Source organism: Xiphophorus maculatus, chromosome 5 (assembly GCF_002775205.1).
Source record: "Xiphophorus maculatus strain JP 163 A chromosome 5, X_maculatus-5.0-male, whole genome shotgun sequence".
Classification (NCBI taxonomy): Eukaryota; Metazoa; Chordata; class Actinopteri; order Cyprinodontiformes; family Poeciliidae; genus Xiphophorus; species Xiphophorus maculatus.
The window spans coordinates 19,565,726-19,586,085 of record NC_036447.1 but is presented as its reverse complement, the minus strand read 5'-3'; the positions used below and the strand labels follow the sequence as shown (position 1 = coordinate 19,586,085).

Sequence of the window (20,360 nt, the reverse complement as noted above, 5' to 3'; positions counted from 1 at the left end):
CACTGTTAAATGGCTTCAGATAGTAAATGTTCTTTCCCCTGTGACTGATGCTCCTAGGTGAGACAGTTTATGGCAGCAACTTTCTGCACGGATGTTGGGCTCTAATTCCAATTAGCTGTTTTCCAGGCCAGTACTTCTGCAAACATCATAATGTTTTAAAGTTTTTAGCAGGCTGCACTTCATTATTCATCATATCATCATAGGCAAAGACTGTGAAAAGATGTAGCTGTTTTGATCTTTTTGTGCAACATGCTTCGCATCATTGGATTAGGATTGTGGGATTGATTCAACAGCTGTCACAAAAGGCACACAGAAGTACTTTATATGCCTGCCTGTGCCATGAGGAATGTAACATGTAGGTGAAAAAAATGTGCTTAAATTAGGAAAACGTACAGATGCAGACACATTTGTTGGTACCTTTGAAACAATGCTCCATTTCTCCTGAAATATCAATCTGTTAAATAGTCAGTCATATAATATCAATTAGCTAAGCCTAGGGAGCCTGTGCTGCTCTGATTTGGAAGGTTAACATGACTGAAATAATTACTAATCAAGAGCTCTAAAGGAACAACATACAAAAATGCAGTTGTTCAGCTTCATTGAACGTTGTTTCATCAGTCTTCTCAAAAGTGAACTGCAGTAGAAAAAAATTAATAATTCCTTGTATGATGTCAAACAGTCAACTAGGAGCAGGTGGCCAATTGAGATGAGTTTAATTTATTTCTGAAGTCAAAACTTTCATTCAGGAATGAAAACAAACCATTTATCTGTGCTCTAGTTTCAAGTACCAATACAAGTTGGATTTGTAAATTAATATGGCCAATCTATAGCTTAGGAAATTTTTATTGTAATTATTGCGAAGGTTGCATGGAAGGCAGCCATGTTAAATTTTCAAATGAGGATTGTGTAGTTCCTCCAGACTAGAGGCAGCAACAAACTGCTAGTCTGCTGAGCTCATCATAGGAACCATTTTGCAGTGCAATGCTGCAAAGAAAGGTTGTAAACGGCTTCATGAAGATTCCTTTGCCTTGGTAAAGGGGAATGTCAGAAAAGGTAGGAGCTTCTTAAATAAAATATCAAGGCATTAAATGAAGCAAAAGCACATTTCTTTTTAGTTATTTTTGATATACACAGCATTTTTATAAAAACTGAAGGCAACACACATACTTAATTGTGCTATAAAATGTCACACTGTGCCTGAAAAATGCATATCACTCTTTTCAACCATCCAAATATAATTGCCATTTTATTCTTGTTTAAACTGAAATGATTGCAAAAAAATGTACCCTCATGTGTAACAAGTTACATTTCTGAGTGAATTTGTCCAAGCAATCCACCTGTGTGGAGACGGAGCCTTTTCGGCTAAAGGTACTAATCCCTGGAACAATCTCCCTGTTCCCATGGGATCTATAAAAAATTTAAATCTCTTTTAGAGACTCACCTTTTCAAGCTGACTTTTAATTTCATAAATTCCTGGCCCTTATTTCTTTTATGTTTTCTTTTACTGGCGATTATATTGTTTATTGTAAACTTTGTATTTACTGATTGACCTGTACAACATTTTGGTTGCCTTTTGGTTTTTAAAGCACTTTATAAGTAGGTGAATGAACTGGTCATGTAAAAACAGTCAACCTGTCATGTATTTGTCTTTTTTTTTTCTCAAATATTTGAATAATATGGAAAGTTTTCTGACAAAGCACACATATGCATCAAGGATATTAGAAGAGTGACCTCTTGTTCATGCATTTGCAACACAATTTATTGGGATTAACCACATTTCTCTATTTCTAATTTTTTTTATCTAGTCAAATTAACATGTCTGGCCTGCATACTTATTACCAGGTCAACTAAGGGACCAACTGTCTGAAAAATAGCTTGTGATTAATTACCAATTGATAATTGAAACATAGCTCTCTAGTATTTCAGATAAATTGAGGCTTCCTGAAGGTTCACGTTAGAAAAATAGCTTGTCGCTAAAGACAAAAAGTATTTTTACATAGTACTTGAATTAACTTAAATTGTCCTTTTTTGAAGAATATATCATTAATGATTTCTTTCTTGGTTTAAAATATTAAAAAAGGCCTCCTTGTCTCAACATGTCACCCTATATAAACACTAGTATACAACAATAGTATGCAAAAGAACCATTCTTCTGTCTACCCTGTTCAATTATGTATTTTATTTCTATTTAGTTACTTGAATATAAGACAATCTGTGAGCACAGATTCTATTTGTAGAAAAAGAAGTGTTTTTCTAAGATATGGTGTACAGCAGGTTCTCGTTATTCACCGTCCTATGATCTCTTGCGGTTTCTCATTATTTGACAAAAGGCTGTTTATTGTGACATCTGTTATAGCACATAAACCAAACTTAATTTTATTGTCTTGGCCTCAGGGTGGTCGGTTTCGCGGCTTGACGATGGGGTTCCCTCCTCTGCCGCAGCGCTCCTCAGCCAGACGCTCCTTTGGGCGCTCCAAACGCCTCAGCATGGCCCGCTCCCTGGACAACTTGGAGGTGAGCAACATTCACCCTCACACAAACTGTGTGTTTTTGGTTTTTGTACAAACAAACAGTGAATGCTAACATAGAAATAGTATACATAGTAAAATCTAACAAAATCTGTCTATGAAAGAAAAACATTCAGCATTGCTTTTTTGTGACAGAATGACACTAAGTTTGGTTGCTGAAGGTGTTGTATCAATGTTTAGAAACAAATCCTCCAAGAAGATAGTCTTTTTTCTTTTCCGGTGATTCAACCTTCCAATTTGTGTTCTTAGATTTAAAAGGCCTCCCCCTCATGAACTCTTGGTGCTCAGCAATATCTTTTCAGGACTTCATTATTACTATCGGAAAACTGATGGTTTCAATTAAACACTTAAATTCCCTGGCTGCTTTATTGAGTACGTCTGTATTGTCCCTCAAATTGTTGGATAATGGTCAGAAAATTGAGAAAGTATCCAGTGAGCTCTTGCTACGTTGGCGAGAAGGACTTGTTGATGTCAAAGGTCGAAGAGGAATGAGCAGACTGGTTTGAAATGTTAGGAATCGATCGTTTGAATCAATCATTTTCTTCAAATTCTAGTCACTGATCTTATTGGTATTTAGATCCTTACAATTTGAAATCTGCTCTGTAGCTTCATTTAGTTTGAACTAACTTCAAGGAAAACCCTACGTTTGTTTCCAGCTCTGGTTATGGGTCTGAAATAAATTATGTGGCAAACTGAATTACCGGACTTGAACTTAGGCACTGGATCTTGTGTGCAGCTCGACTCAGCGTTATATGGCTCCACTGTCACAGAAATGATCATTTTTCTCCTTTTTTATCTTCAAGAAATGACCTGGAGTACAGTCATTTGAGAAGCACGAGATATCCCTAACAATGTGCCTATTTAGATCTTGTTTCATAAAGTCAAGATTTGACCTGTGTATTTTAGTACTCAGATGGTGAAATAGACATTGCTACTATTAGATGAATCAGTTTTCAATACTTTATTTTCCATTGTATTATTTTTTTTTCTAAAATATAACTAAAAGACTAAGACTGAACAAAAAGCATAAATTGCAGTGTTGTTGCCACAAAGTCTTGTCTGTGTGTTTATGTCTGAAGGAGAGTTTTGCCATCTGAGGCTCTTTTCATAACAGTAGCTTTGGCCCTGAGATAGAAATCAGAGCACAGTTAAATGTTTCCTGTGTTTAGTGGTGACTGGGGCATCCTGGGAGCAGACAAGTCAAACTCACCACGGCTGCTTCAGTTGTGACGTTTTTATTTTTTTCCATACATTGTTGTCATTCTTCCTTTGGTTGACTGCAACAGGAAGCAGAGTGAGAGATGGAGTGCCAAAACCTGTGTTCAGGCAAACTTGGAGGTGTGTCTCATATTCAAAACTGGATAGGGTTTGGAAATATTTTTTCATAGTTTCTATTCTGGATTTTACCTGGGGTGTTTACACTTTTGAGAAAAAGACTGGGTCTTCTTCAGAGAAGCTTTTATTTATTTCTGCTCAACTTTACCGTACACTGTACTACTTCTTTTTGTAAAGGATTAATTGAAAGTAAGCTGTTTTAGAGTTTACTGTGAAGAGATTTCGCAAATTACTTGCAGAGGCAAACAGTCGGACGGTGACATGTAAGGAAGCGCAGCAGCTCTACAGTAACACAGGTTATTGTGAATATTTGACCTCAACCTTAAGCCTATTTGTTTTGGATGCTGTTGCCAAATTTTATGTTATTTTATTCCCTTTGTTTCATTGTCATCAGCTCTGTTGGAAAGGTTAAACTGCACATTGTTTGCATGAGTTTTAGATGTCCCATCGTCATCCCACGTCAAAGATTTTTGTTTCTTAGCTCTTCCTGCCGCCTCTATTCTACTTATTTTCTTCCGGCTGTTAGGCCTTTTTCTCTTGCCGCACATGCTGTAATATTCACAAACAGAGAGAGCTTTGTGCTGTGTATCGGGGGGGGGGGGGAAGAGAAGGGTTGGTTTTTGTGTGTGTGTATTTGTGTGGTGATTGTGGTGGGGGGTAAATGGGTTCTAAGTGTTGGCTGGCTCTTCTAACGAGCTCCAATGAGCAACAAGCTGGCATTCAACTCATTAGTGAGGAACTGACACAGAAAGCACAAAGGATATGTAGATCCACGTATATGTATGCACACATTTAGGAGCTTTCAGATGTCATGGTGAAAATTCAAATATGTTTTACTGCTGAATATGTAATACTGTATGTACATTCAGGCCAGATCTATAGGCTTACTAGTGATAGAGTAGGGCTTAATTTTTAAAGACGAGCATTAGACTGAACACTCTTCTTGTTTTGAATAATGCTTGTTTTTGAATAATGCTTCACATTTCAGTGATCCAATAATCTTCTTTAACAGTTATTTTACCAGATAATATGAACAGTGTTGAAAATAGGTGTCAGTCTTTTTCCAGATTTATTCTCTTTTGTATTTTTTTTGTCACATTTAAATTACATTTAAATTGAACCAAGTGTAGAATCAGTCAGTAACAATAAGGTAATGTAATTTTATTTATGTAGCACATTTTTAGCAACAAGGCAGTTCAAAGTAAATATAAAATGCAATTTCTGGTCAATTGACCAGAAATTGACCTTTTATGGTTAACTGCAGTTAACCATAAAAGTTAATTCCACCAGCCTCTACAGTCAAGAAATTATTTTATTAGGAACTGTCTGACAACATGAAACAAGATAAAATACGGCAACAAGCAACACATCACATGCTAAACAAATACAAAAACAGATCAGAAACAAAGTCATTGATCTCTATTTGGAAAGGGTAACAAATAGAGCTGCACCAATCCGATAATATCTGTATCGGCAGATACAGATGAAAAAACATTCTAGATCGTCATTGATGTCATTGGTGACAATGTGCCTGACCCATAAAGGCAGATCTATTCAGGCTAATTCTATGCTTTGTCGTCTGAGTGATCACAAAGCATAACATTTATGCTTTATTATTCATTTGACATTATATTTAAAATTTTTGCATCAGTGTTAAATCTTCTCAGGCGAGGCCTGCCAACCAATAAAACGTCAAGAGTGTAACAACATTAAATCTAGGAGGTCACATAAAAAGTGATTAAAGTGACCTTAACTATGGCCCCACATGTCATATCTAAGGTCATTAAGTGGTTCAATAAAAAAATAGACTTGAAAAAAATGGCCTCCACTGTAGACCAAAAAACCTTTCTGACCGAAAAGGAACGCAAAGTTCCAAACTACATTTGAGAAAAACATCTTTATGATTCCTATGACTTTTGGGAAATTATTCTGTGAACTGATGAGCTAATAAGGCGAAAGGTGTGCATTCCGTTACATTGTCGAATGTGCAAATATTCTGGTGTGTTTCTTTAATTATGTTTTATTTTTTCATGTTATATTTAATTATTTCATTCTGTGTTTACTTTAAACTTAACTGAACAAAACTGCGCCTTAATTTTATTGTTCTACGTGAAGGATAATGATGAGAAACATATATTGTCTCGTCTTGTTTTGTCGACTATTAATTTTGTTCTCCACCAGAAAAGTCCTGAAGTAGTGTCTGACCTTTGATTCAAGAGTTTAACCCCAAGCTCACTTGGGGCAATCAGGCGAAGTACACCATCAAGGCGGACTCCATATACATCAACACACCAAAGCCAAAAAAACAAAAAGATGGTTTTAGAGTTGCCAAGCCAAAGTCCAGACTTTATTAAAACAAAATGCTGTGACAAGATTTTAAACAGGTTGTTAATTTCTCCCAAAGCATTTAATTGTATTGACTTAACTTGCAAAGAAGAGGGTGGCCACCAAGTTTGGCACAACCAGTTAATAGGTTTAGGGAGCAATAATTTTTTTTACGTACTGCAATCTCGGTTTGGGTGGCTTTTACTTTCCCCAAATTTATAAAATCATCATTTGAAAACTGCATTCTGCATTAATTTTGTCTGATATTTTAAGATACGTTGAGTTGTTTAATTGGGATGAAAACGTAAGTAAAGAATAAATCTGTAAGAGTGTAAATACTGCGTCTCACCAATACAATATATCCATCCCCCTTGCAGGCAGCTAATTAAATTAACTTTTTCAAAAGGACAACATGGAATAAAAATAAAAAATGTTCATGTGATTGATATAAAACTTGTGCTGGGATGGTCCCACGTGTGTTAAGTTTTCACACAAGGAAGACTGGCAAATAACATTAAGCAATACTAATCATTTAGAGGTCAAATGCGCAAATATGACTTGTAAGAAAGTCATGCAAGTTATATATATGAATAATTGGGTTATTGTGTGGCTGGTTGCTGTTCAAACACACTCAAATTGAATGATTAATGCATGTAGCATTTCTGGGGACTAAAACATTGTTCTGTGCTGTGCAGAAACTTCCTTTATCTTTTAGAATATCCTGCACTCATAAGTGGCTGTTTGTGTAAAAGTAGGAAGATTTGTTTTTCCATCATGTGCTTTCTAAAAAAGTTACACTGACAGCATTACATTTCAAAAAAGAAACTTAAAGGAAATAAAGTGCTTCATCTAGTCACCAAAGCGCTTCATACTACATTCACTCATACACATGCTGATGGGGGTGAGCTACATTGTAACTACAGTTGCCCTACAACATTAGTTGTAGCTTCACTGTTTTGGTAAATGTAACATATTTGACTCAAACCTTGTTACGGACATCCCAACTACGCAGATATTTCCTAACATCCTGTAAGTTTGGATCTAAACACACAAATGTGACTTCAGTGAGACAGATGTTTCTAAAATCTAATAAACTTAACAGTTGGCCTTTTAATATAAAAAAAAGAAACAAAAACAAAACAGCTTTCTGTTTCGAGGAATTGGTGAGAGAGCACAACCAATAACATCTTACATCACTGCTCTAATTAAGTGCTGTTCTGTCGAGCCTTTTAAGAGGATGTACATCACATTAAAGCTGAATTCAAGGTTTTTATACGTCTCTTCTGAACCGTCAAACATCTGTTTTATGTAATGATCTTTTCAAATAGACGCTTGGTGTCTGTTTGAAAAAAATTGGTGCGTCTCCAAAGCCTGATCTGAGCAAATAAATTAAAAACTCAATTTCAACCAGCTTTAATTCTTTTTAGGTATGGCGACACTCCAACTACAAGAATGAAGATACACAAAGCTTTTGAAACATTATGGTTTAAAAACAACTTACATTTTTCCACTTAAATTTTCCGTTGAGGGGTGACGGACAAAGAAGGAAGATGGAAGTAGGGCTATGACAATTAGTAGGATTACCGGTAATCGATTATTAAAATAATTGTCAACTAATTTAGCAGTTCAGTAATTCTCAGAGCAGCAATTGAACCAAAACTGTACTAAAAAATATCGACATTTTGCATTTGAGATAAAAAGCAACAACTTTTGTCTGTAAAAATGTTCTGTGCTCAAATCTTCAAGTGACATAGTTTTCATCTTCATCTGGTTCAAACTCTGTACAAAAAAGTGTCTTATTAAGCACCTTTTCTGTTCAATTGTTTATCGGTTAATCAGGAGAATCAATCACCCGATCAACCCTACACTATATTGATGTTAATTCAATCAGAAAGGTCTAAGCTTTTCACTTTTGGTGCTAGAAGTATTTTTCTTTTGCCACAGATTCATAACTTGCTACAGATAATGAGGCATACTCTAAAGAAAGGCTGTTATTGTATTTCAAGCAATAAGATGTTTATTATCTTACTTTAAAAAAGGAATGGAATTATTACACGTCCTTATAATATTATATTAATTAGCATTTTCTTTAAGGAAAATTTATAATATTGTATAAAAAGGCAAGGCTTAAGTGATTAAATGAAAAATCTGGATAATTTGCCATTTTTATTTCTGACTAATTGTCAGAATACTTAATGAATAACCACCATCTCAACTGTGAAGTGGAAGGGTGGTAGCATCATTTTATGGGGACGTTTTGTTGTAGGTGTGTGGTGCTCTTCTCAAAGACAGAACAAAATTCTGCCAGATTTGTTGTAAAGTGGCTCAAAGAAAACATTGCTTTTTAAATTATTTTGAGGCAGAGCTGAAAAGCCGCCCTATTAGCCTGACTCAGTTACACCGGTTCTGTCTGGTGATATGGAGTTATTCTGGCAATTATTAAATACAAATATATTTGATAATACTAATCGACCTAAAATAGGTAACATTTAGCTTTAACATGAGAAAGTGAAAAAAAAAATGCTGTCTTTTTCAGTCAATATATGTGAACATCTGTTTTCACCTGTATGTTGTTTATGTTTATAATACTGTGAAAACACATTCTGTCCCTGTTGATTGCCAGTAAACGCCTCTTGGCTGCTGGTTATTTATCAGCAGTCGGTGTCATTGAGTGGTGCTACATTCGCTGTTATCACCCCTGGGCCAAGTCAGACAGCAGGGGTGTGCGTGCGGTAGAAAGTGTTGGGGTGAGTACCTCCACTGTGTGTCAAGGCATGTTGAGGAATGCAGCCACTTTTTAACACGTAGCGCTTCCTGCAGGTAGCTGTCTTAGCTGTCAGTCTCTGTCTTTCAGAACAAATCATTGCGTCGTTCACTCAATGCCCCCCTCCTCTTCGTCTGTTTGCTTTTTTGAGCCCCCCTCCGCCTCCCAAACATCAAAACTGTCAGTTTATTCTCCAGACATGTGTGGGGCACACTGAGCCGACAACTGAAGAGCGCTGAGGGTAACACATTCAACTTTGCGCTAATTTTGTGTGGGTGTGTGTTGCCTAATGACGAGGGGTTTTGCAGTAATGCCTACACATTTGTCTTGTGTGTGTGTGTGTGTGTGTGTGTCAGCCGGCAGCAGTGTGGGAGGAATAGAAATTATGTGAGGGTGGGTGCAAAGGCGAAGGAGGGAGGGAGTAAGGGGAGCGTGGGGGTGGGTTGAGGTAGGGAAGGGGAGACGATAGAGAGGAAAGAGGAGGAAGAGGAGAGGGAGGGATGAGAGAGAGAGAGAGCGCACGGGAGGAAAGGGGGAATCTGGTGACAGCGACATTCTGTAGCCGTTTGGACATTTGAAAACCAGCACTTAGTCTCTCCTCTCTCATACACACCCCTATTAGACAGCTAACGACAATGTTCACTTAAAAGATCTCTCACATGCGGTGCTGAGGACTACGCGTCTTCATGGAGCAGCAAACTTTTACTGAAATGCCTGCAGATCCAGTGAGTAAATGAGTTCAATATTTGTGTCTCTGTATGTTCGATTGATATGTGTTGAATTTCTTTGGCCATGTCTGTCTCACTCTCACTAAATATATATATACATATATATGTAGGATTCAAGCTGTCTGACACAATCCTTACCATGTCCAACCACAGCAAATGATCCAAGTTTATCTCAAGATATCAATGTGTTTCTAATAGTTTGAGTTAATAACCTTTTATGTTACATGTATACAAAAAAATATATATTTTCTGTTACATTTGTTGACCTGCATTTCTTTTAATTTAATATGAACTGGATGCACTAAAACTGTAGTTGAGAAGCCCATCTCAGGAATGACAGATCACATGACCCGTTTGAGCCAATCATTAGGCTCTTTCTGGCTCTTTTGACTTAAAGGGACACCTGTTGATTCCTCCATTTGATCACTCCATCATTAAAGCTAATTGATTTGGCTGTGTGAATCTATTTGTGTCTGTGTGTATGCTTAAGGCTTTTATACACATTGTGCCAGTAAACTGGATAAAACGCAGCAATTTTTATTGATTCTAAATCCTTGGACTGACTGATTAATATATAATGTGAAAGAATTGACTAGTGATTTGTTCTTGGTAGTTGTGGATGAATGTGCAGTTGTTTGTGGAGGGTTAAGAAGTTTTGACACTGTGGTGGTGAGCAGCTCAGGACATTATTTAACTGAACACATCTGTGAGAAAAGAGCATTCTCCCAGCCCCTTGACCCAACACACGCACACACACCCCCACAAGGGCACAGAAAACTCATTCATACCCTAAAATTATAAATAAAAACACATTCAGGCACCTAAAGATAAGAACTGCACACAAGTTTATTCCTGTGTGTGTGATTGTTTATTCTCACTAAAGAGATTTGTGCGTGTTGTTCCTCGTGATATCACCCTGGAGCAGAGCGTGTTAGGAAGGGAAAATCAGATGATGGAACAGGATCAGTGTCGCTCCTGTACGTAAAACACCCCATGAGGCCAGGAGTCACATTTTGCATACTTCTGATTTAAAATAAATACAAATATTTTTGTTTAAACTTCTTACTAATCCTAGATTAAAGGTTTTACCACATCAGAATTGAGAAAACGTATGAGTCAGTATGTTTTACTTTTCTAGAGAACAGATTTTAGCGGTCTCATTCTATTGATTTTAGATTCCATGTCTTATTGTGGTGTTTGTACTTGGCCTACGTGATCATTATTTTACAGAGTCATCCTTTTAATTTATTTGTGTAACTTGTGACTTAGTGGATATCCAGCAGTTGCAAGGTCAGAGGTTTTATCACCATTCCTCCAAACAGTGTTAATTCTGATTCTCATAATGTCACAAATGAGTAAACTTGTTAAAACTGAACTTTTATTTTCTATCACTTTTAGAACCATTCAGACCTAAATGAGAGTAGTTTTGCTCAGTTTAGAAACAACTCCATGAAAAGTAACAAAACAATTAAATCATCAGTGCCTCACATATTACCTCCCAATCACTTTAGAATAAATGTAACTAATGTAACTTTTTGTCAGTTCTAGTTTGTTGATCGGTGTTGAGGAAATTTAATTTCTTGAGATATTAAAATGATCTTCTCTTAGCCACTCTTCAAAATGAGAAAGGCAAAAGAACATACCATTGAAGTAAGTCAGATATGTTGATCTCTAGAAGTTGGAAAATGTCTACGAGAAAAAAAAGGCTCCTGTCCAAACGTGCCCACATGTGGAGTCAGAACAGTAATTAAAAACGTTTGCATACAACTGTGACAAATTTATCTTGGCACCACTGTGGCAATGTTGGCAGGGAGTAAGATTGTGCTACTATTCGAAAATGTTGCATTCCATAATTTCGTACATAAGATTTTGTCTAGAGATGCCATTAATGTGGATTGCCGTCTTTCTCAAAGTGTGGCTGTGAAGGAAAAGTATTTTAACCAGTCTATGATTACAATGTACAGCATTATGAAAAATAATCACATTTTTAAAGTGTATATTCTTTACCGAGCTAAAAATTCCCAGTTACAGAAAAGAGATTTTAAGACCCTGTTAGACAGAAATGATCACATACAGAGGTAATTGGGCATCAAAAAGTACTACTACCCAGCTGTGCACAGCTTCTCTTTTTTTTGCCAAGCAAAGCATGCAGTCATTAAGCATAATAGTTCTTACATGTACTGTAGTTTTGTTTTTCTTTTGGCAGAACCTTTAATAAACCACTCCTGGTGAAACACCCCACATATTTTTCTTTTTATTGGTTTTAGTAGTCATGTATATTTTAATTAGATTTTATAACTATTAGTCTGTGCTTAGCAGCAGACACTTGTAAAATCATTAGTATGGGAAATTGGCCTCTGAATACTTTTCTGCAAGCAGTTTAGAAGCTTAGTGAACTGAAAAAATGCACTTATAAATTAAAAGTTAATGAATTTACTGAATTTATTGTTTATATGTATAACATGGATATGGCTAAGAAGTTTTTCATTCTATATTTTGTTTATTATTACATAGTTTCTGGCACTAGCATTAGGTTGATTTTAATATATAAATAGCCATCCAAAGTACTATGGATTTGAGTGGAGAATATGTAATCTAATCTATGAAACTATGAGTTGTAATATCGAATTCTGAAATTTGATTATTAGTTTTTCTACTTTCAAACTGATAGCGTTCTCAAGCTCAAGCTCTACATTTAGTCACACATAATCAGTGTTTTAGAAGTGGTCTGTTTGATTCTGAAACTGCAAATAATCAAATGGCCAAATATTGTCAGGTGAGTTGTGTTTGAGACATACTCCGTAAGATCAGAGAAGTGTGTTCACTCTCTGAACTCGTTTCTTCCTGTGAAGCATAAAATGTCCTGCAGAGAACTGGACGTTTTATACTGGTTCTTGCCACCTCAAGCAAAACAATAAATCTCTGCTCTTGCGGAGTGTGTGTTGCCCTTGCTGACTCATTTCTCCTTTGGCACAACCTGTTGGCTCTGGTCCCCCATTTTGAGTTGACACAAACTGGTCGGCTAATCTTGCCAGAATTTTTAGGCTATTTACCATTTCCAAATTTTACTTACGGTATGCTTTTTCAGATAATAACTCTGCTAAATGTGGTTGACGGAACATATTATTGACTGCATGTTGGTCATTCAAAAAATATGTTTTCTTAAAGGTTGTTCCAATGTGACTCAGTGTTAAGGGTCAATCAGATTCTATGGCTTGGGGGAATATTTGGAAAACGGTGTGATTTTAAGGAAGTCCTGTTATTAATTATGAAAATGTATACCTTCCTTAACATTTATGGTTTAAATTCTTTGGCCAAATGTGGAATGTGTTGTACTCTGCCAGGTGTACTCTGTTTTATAACATGTCTGAAAACATAAAAAAAAACATATAAAAAGAAACACCCAATCATTCTTGCAAACAGTATGGGAACAGTTGCTTGAGTGCATTTGCCAAAACAATGAGAAAAAACGATGTAGTGGCTTTGGTGATAATTTTCCATTTCATAGGCGATGGAAGCTAACATTGTGAAGGAATAGCACAAGTATTACTGCTTTGAGTCTAACATCCTTGTTACTGCTGTTCATGCACGCACAGACCTGATCTTATTACTTTCAAATAACAATGTGGAAGCTGTACTCACACCAGATTCAGCCAACAAATTTAGTTAATCTACAGTCTAAAATAAACTAAGATTCACTGAAAAACTAGGACTGCAACTACATTATTAACAGATTATTAACATTATTAAAAAAGATAAACCAGCTATACCTCAGTCTTATAAATACAGTTTTCAACTGTGTTTATCTTATTTTACCATGGTTTTATTTTACATTGAAGATACAGTACATTATAATTTATGTTAGTATGTAAACTTGACACAGCCTATTGTCGATGGTCTTAATAAATACCTGAAAAACATTGAAAGAAGTCCTGCACGTAAGTTTATTTTATTCTGTATTGCACTTTGAAGCCTTTGGCAGAAATAGCCCAAATACATTTCACACTAATTCTTTCAGTCTATTTGGATTATTATCTCAATAAACCAGAAAACTTCATTCACCAGATCTTTTTTTCTATCTGTTAAAATATTTTGCATCTGATTGAAAAAAAACTATCCTTTAGCAGCTCTGATTCTACATTTTTTTAATTGCAATTAAAAAAAATTAATAATAACCTGAAAACCTTCTACATATGAACATTAGCTTTTATTCTTCTTCTATTACAGGGTTTTAAACTCTGATCCACAAGCACCAATGTCCAACAACATTTTTGATGTCATTGCTTCCACCTACCTGAATGAAATGCTTGAATTACCTCCTCAGCATGTCATGAGGTTCTGTGGAAGCACTTTAATGACCCAATCATTTGATTCAGATCTGTTAAAGCAGGTAATCATTGGCCCTAGAGGACAGTGGTTTCACCCCCATGCTCTTCTCAAGCCGATGCTCCACTTTAGTAACAACAGCAGGGGGCAGTGTTTGGTTTTACTGTTTTATACAGACTTAAAATAAATAGGAGGTTGACTATCCACCTCTGCGGTGAAAAATGTTTCTTCAATTATATTTGAAGAAACCAAAAGGAAATGTCTCAGTTTCAGATTTTTCTCTTACTGTAATAACAAATAAATGCTGATTTCTCCACTATTGTCACAAAGTTTCTGTGGTATTTAGAGTCCTAAAGTTTAGTTCTTGCTGCTGCATTATTTTAAAGTGTGGTATTTTCTGCACGGTTCCTCTTTTATAGGCATTAAGTTTAAATTATTTGCGATTTTTTTCATGAAATATCTGTGTTCCTTGTTGTAAAATTGATAATTAGAAACAATATAACTATTAACTTAGTATACAAAGATGCTCTAAACCCTGGCAGATTAAATAATACTCATATCTGACTTAACATTTGTTTAATAAACATTTTTTGAAAAATTTACAAAAATGGAAATTTAGGTCAGGTGTACGACAGTATAAGGTAGCAACTTGTACTATGCATTCAAAGTGTGTTTCTCTGTTTTCAGGAGATGGTAGCAAATCGAGACCAAGCACAGATTTATTTATTTTTTTTATAAATGTTTACTTTTTTGTGTTGAACTGGTTTACCTGAAGTCCATGATATAGTAGACATTCACACAACATTTGGTTTAATGACACTAGATGAACTGAACTCTTTGTTTGTCTCTCAACCCCTTTACATACCATCATTTCAGCTAACCCTGTTTACACTCCTCATATGTTTTGTGACATTGTACCCTTTCTTATGTTTTTCTGCACTGACAAATGTGTGTTGCGGTTAGTTTGAGCTCATGTAATTACAGTATTCATCATGGTTCTCCTAAATCCATTGCTCACACACCAAGAGGTGTGAGCAATCAGTTTTCTGAAAGAATTTTAGCTGTGTGGTTTTCCCAGATTCTGTGGTGATTTCGGGTGTGCAGGCTGAGCTGAACCAGCTCTGACGTACTGAGTATCAAGGCTCCACTGGACTTTCCCTTTAAGAACAGCAGCTCCTGCTAATTAGTGCTTTGGCAGCTGCTTTCGCCTTAGTTTTTGTGTGTGTGCATATTGGTTGTCGGAGGGGTGCCGAGTGCTGGAACCATCCCTGATGTTGCTAAGATACGGGGACGTGAAAGGCTAGCATTAACTTTAGCGACAATATGGCACAGCATTTGAAATACCTCAAGCTCTGATGGGGTTTTTGGTGGTAAAAAGAAGGCAAAAAATATCAGTTCATTTCTGCAATTTGTCCTTAAAATTACTGAAATTATTAGAATAAATTGTTAATGAGATCATACTTGAGGTTTTTTTCATTCAGTTCCTAATTATTTATGACACCAGATCTGAACTTTGTAACATACACCATTTAAAGGCCTGTCTGCTCTGCTTAGAGAGTGAATCTGAGTGGAGGCTCTAGTACTTGGCATGTGGGTACACTTCCCAGAAAAATAAGATTTCACCAGACACTTCAAAGGAATCGTGTGCATCAATACACACTAGAACCGAAAATTTTGACTTGTCTACTTGCAACTTCAGCATAGTTGACCTGGCACTACAAAGTCACCGCAAGGGGAAAACATGACAGATTCACAAAACTGTAAAAAACTTTGCTGCTGAAAGGTGATTTTATTTTTCTGTCCTTTATGGGTTTTTCTTTAATTGGCTCCCAGCCTCTGCTGAAGAAAAGCATCACCATAGCAGGATGCTGTCATCCTCATGTTTCACAGCAGGAAGTTTCACAGAGTTTTGTGCTCTGTTCACCTACAAAACCAAATAACACTAAAATGATTGACAGATTTTCTCACCTGATCTATGGGGTTTCTGCAGAGAAGCCTCTTGGCTGCTTCTCTGATTAATGCTCTCCCTGCCTGACGCTTGACTTAATTAATTTGAATTTTAAGGTATCAGAGTAATGGAGGGTGAACCCAAATGCAAGCCACACTTTCTACGTTTAATTGGTAACACCTTTTAAAGTCTTCTAGTAAGCCTGTTGCAATAAGCAATAAATCAATTGATAAATTAAAACAAGTTTGATCATTTCCATGTGCATGATTGTTTGATTTTCTCGTCTCTGACTGGATGACAAAAGGCTTCAGTCTGGTCCTTCAGTCTCAACAAGGCCCTTTTTTGAGGGTAATTTTGTTTACGGAAACTTCAATATCCATTTTATTTGTTGATCCATGTGTATTTTTTTATTTATTTATTTTGAATTTTTAAAATGTCTTCAAGTTCCAGTGTTAAATGTTCATTAGAAATTGGAAATGAACGTTTATTGGTCTTTGAGGGGGTGCACTTGCATTATTATGCCATTACCATTATATTACTTGAAAATGTTCTCAAAACAACATTTGTGCTTTTTATGTGAAAAAACAAAAACTCTTTTTTTCTAATTTTTCTAAGTTATTCTTCCTTTTTACCTTGAAATTTGTAGGCTAGACATGAACTTGAGGCTGTATGCACCACTTCGGTCTTTGTGTGTATGTTCTGAAGTGTGGTGCGGTGTCCTGTGAAGTGCCTTTGTTTGCTTTGGTTGACCTTTAGCAAAACCTCCTGAATTAATTTCCATCAAGCTGTCCTCTCGTCTCATCGTCTTTTGAAGATTTTCTCAGAAATGAGTCATATTTATATTTTTTTTATTTCACACACACACAAAATAAATCTACACATAATTGAAAATGATCTTACCTGAACACATTTTCATGTGATTTGAAGTGGGAGGAAGAGGAGAAGGGTGGAGAAGGAAAAACCATGCTGCCTTGTGATTGGCAGGCTGACCTTTGTTCCCTCCCCTTCTTGTACCCAATGGGGGCGTTTCACTATGGAAACTGAGCCCTTCGTGTGTGTGCGCATCTACCAGAGAATGGAACTTGTCAGCTCAGTGTGTGAAGGAGTGTGTGTGTGAGTGAAACAGACGGAAACAACCGCTCTAATTAGACACATTAAACATCAGTGATTTACAGCCCGTTTATTTTAAACAGCTTCTGCTGATTAGTTAAGCAGTTCTGAGGGCACAGTGGCACTGAGGCATGTCTCCATCCATGCCGGTCGTCTCCCCGGGCTTCCTGTTGTAGATTCCTCCTGAAGACACTCCGTTTGTGCAAGTGTGGCTCAGATATGTAAACTGAACACTCGGTGGGTTTCCTCCTCTTTGAGAGGAGAACAGGATGAGCCTGAGGAAGAGGCTCTCCTTCAAGCGCGTCTGGAACTTTAATACTGTGAGTACTGCACATACAAACCCAGAGCGTGAGAAAGTGCTTAACTTGTTATCCTTTTTTGTCAGTGTTGCTTCAAGTAGACAAGTAAATCTCAACTAAAACTTTGCTTCTTTGCTTTAGTACAGTTTAGTCTGTTTTGTGTAAAGTTAATGAGAAACTACAAAAATGTCACTCTTTGCATGCCAGTGTTACTCTGTTTACTGTGCGTGAGAAAGAAGGGGACAAATGCAGAAAACTGTGAACTATTTACTTCTGCAAAGTGCAGGAGATGCAGAGAAAGGGAATTCCACTGACTTCATCCTGAGGAGAGGGAAAAAAAGAAAAAAAAACAGTAATGGATTCTTTGGGTGGAAAAGAACAGAGGTTCTCCTATTGTTTTTTGAGAAAATTGATGCGGTGGTGTAAGGTGGTGCAAGAGATTCATTTCAAAGGTAAAATGAGTCTAAAAGAGAGGCAAACACAACTTAGCCCCAGGCACTTTTTGTCTTTCTCTTCAAGCCAGATGTTTTCTGCAACAGAGAAACTGAGAAGAGAAACTAAGGCAAAGAAAGTGGGAGCTTCTTTTTTCCTTCCTGCAAAGGCTTCTCTTTTATATGTGTGTTTGACCCTGCGGCGCAAACAACTTTAAGACAATGAAAAGATGGTTTGAGTGACTCATTTTTAATACATTTCCTCTCATCCAGGATGTCGTCCGTCAGCTGTAAGCCTTTCAGGCAGATGTGCTCAATCAGATTTGCTTTGTGTTTACATCTTGTTTGCTGCTCTGTCTGTTTTAGGCACCAGCCCAAGTATAACAGACATTTCTCACTGGCTCAGACTCTGAGTCACATCTCCTGTGTCTCTCTGTTGTAAGGAAAAACCATTATCTGAATTCCTCCCTGTCAATGAGGGTAGGTATCGATTCGTGAGCTGCGGGGATTTCTGGGCTCACCTCAGTCTTTCATAGAGAATGTCACCGTTTAGGAACTATTGATGTTTCTACTGCTCTTCTTGTCCGGCACGTTTCATGTATTAACACCTGAGCCACATCATTCGTCTCACTTTTGATTATTAGAACCAAATCCTCTTTTTCATGCCACCATTTCTGTGTCGAGGCGTTCTAAAGCCAAGCAGCTCCACCGTTGCCAGTCTTGGCAGGATGACTACAGCCTTTTCAATGGCAGCCACTATTCCACCTCATATTCAAAAGTAAACACACAGGCACACACTCGCTCAGACCGTTGGTCCTCCAGCTTCCTCTTCTGCTGTAAGTGTGTGTGGGAATCAGTGTGTTACCTTTTAGGGACTGTGTATGCAAGCTACTTGTTGGGTTATAGGTGTGGCCTCCTTGCAGTGATGCCGCTGTTTACAGACTTTTAAGATATGTTGATGCTCTTTCATATTTCAATCATCTTTCACTGGAGCAGTTCAATCTGGGAAAAGCTCATTCCTTACCAAAGGTGGCAGCTCAGAGAAGTGTTGGAGCTAGGGGTAAGCTCCTGTGGTGCAAACAGTGTTGTCTTTGTGTGTGGGAGTGTGTAAGTTGTTTTATCCATCACAGTCTCCAATACTGATAAACATTTCTGTTTTTGAAGTGTTAGTGCTCTCTCATTGTCTCATCCCCTAATACAGACTGTCCTTTTCCATCATCCACCAAAACGAGGCATGTTCTGGAAACTCAAGATTGCTTAACATGGCTTTAAACTATTAATATTATGGTAGCTGTCAGAGTAACAGATGTGAGATGTACTCATGTTTTCTAAATCTGGAGTTTAAGCTGCATAACAGCTAATGAAGGAGCTGTACACACAGGGACTAACCACTCGCTGCAAATTTTAGCACCAAACCTGAGTTGAACAGGCCAAGCTTGTGGCTTAACGGGATAATTTTATGACTAGACAATTGGAAACAAAAGGAACATGTAATCAAATAGGATTTAACTCAAAGAAAGAAAAACAGGACCTTACCTTTCAGGACACACAAACTACAGTGGATAACAGATTAACAGTATGACCAGGCACATAGATTTAGTGTTGATATTGATTTTTTTTTACTTGAACTTAACATTATAATTCAGGGTCTAGAGGTAAGGTTTTGTTCAAGTTTAAAAGTAGTCATTATCTTTCTGCAGTATCTTAGCTCTCTTGGTTTCTTCTCTTAGAATTTATGGAGATTAGTTGGAAGCTAAAACTACCAGCCAATAAACATCATGACTAAAGATGAACTTCTGTATTACAACTATAAACTATAAAGCATAGTGGTTTTTGCTTATTTATGGATCATTAACCCTTTCTTGATGTTTTATTATTATTGTGTATTATATTTTCTAGCATAATTTTGGTCTGATAAAGAAATAATAAATTTTTTTTAACAAAATGTAGATATCCTAATTTGATCTCACCAGAATCAACTTGAATATCAATTTGTGAAGAATATGTGTATTGTGTATTGTTGACACAGCGTCACCACAGGTGAGGCACAGTACTGCATTGCCTCAACCCAGACATCTTCCATGCATTTCAACAGGCATTGTGTTAATTCAGTGACTTTGACCGTAATGCTGTTGGTATCACCAATAAAAAAGCAAATTTATGAAAAATTAAGTGGAGGTCTCATCATTTTAGCATCTATTTTACTTCTGATGTACCTATTTTACTCTTCATAATTAAACTTCCCCTGAACACGTCACTGCAACCAATCAGTTATAAAGATTAGAGGGCAATTACTTTCTTTCCCCCCCTAAATTAGAGATTTATCTGTCAGTCGCATTATATAATTACTCCGGTTAACTTTATTTGACAACAGTTTGCTACCGCAGCAATTTGAATCTCCTCACTGAACAAATGAAGCGTTATCATATTCTATGAAGACATCCGACACTGCAGCCAAGTTTGAATCCACAGAATTTGTTTCCAGACACATTTTGATTTTGTACCAAGAAAACTTTCATCTCATTAGCAAAGAGTTCTTTGTAGATTTTTAACTTCATTCAGACTC

At 36.7% G+C, this 20,360-nt stretch overlaps 1 protein-coding gene across 4 annotated transcripts in view; it reads left to right on the top strand.

The window, feature by feature from the left end:
* rgs12 (regulator of G protein signaling 12) overlaps positions 1 to 20,360 on the top strand; it is a 53,691-nt gene that overhangs the window by 10,159 nt on the left and 23,172 nt on the right. For all 4 annotated transcript variants that reach the window (XM_023333990.1, XM_023333989.1, XM_023333991.1 and 1 more), the window contains one exon: positions 2,395 to 2,514. In XM_023333990.1, coding sequence (XP_023189758.1) covers positions 2,395 to 2,514 — 120 coding nt within the window. The remainder of the gene's footprint in view (positions 1 to 2,394; positions 2,515 to 20,360) is intronic.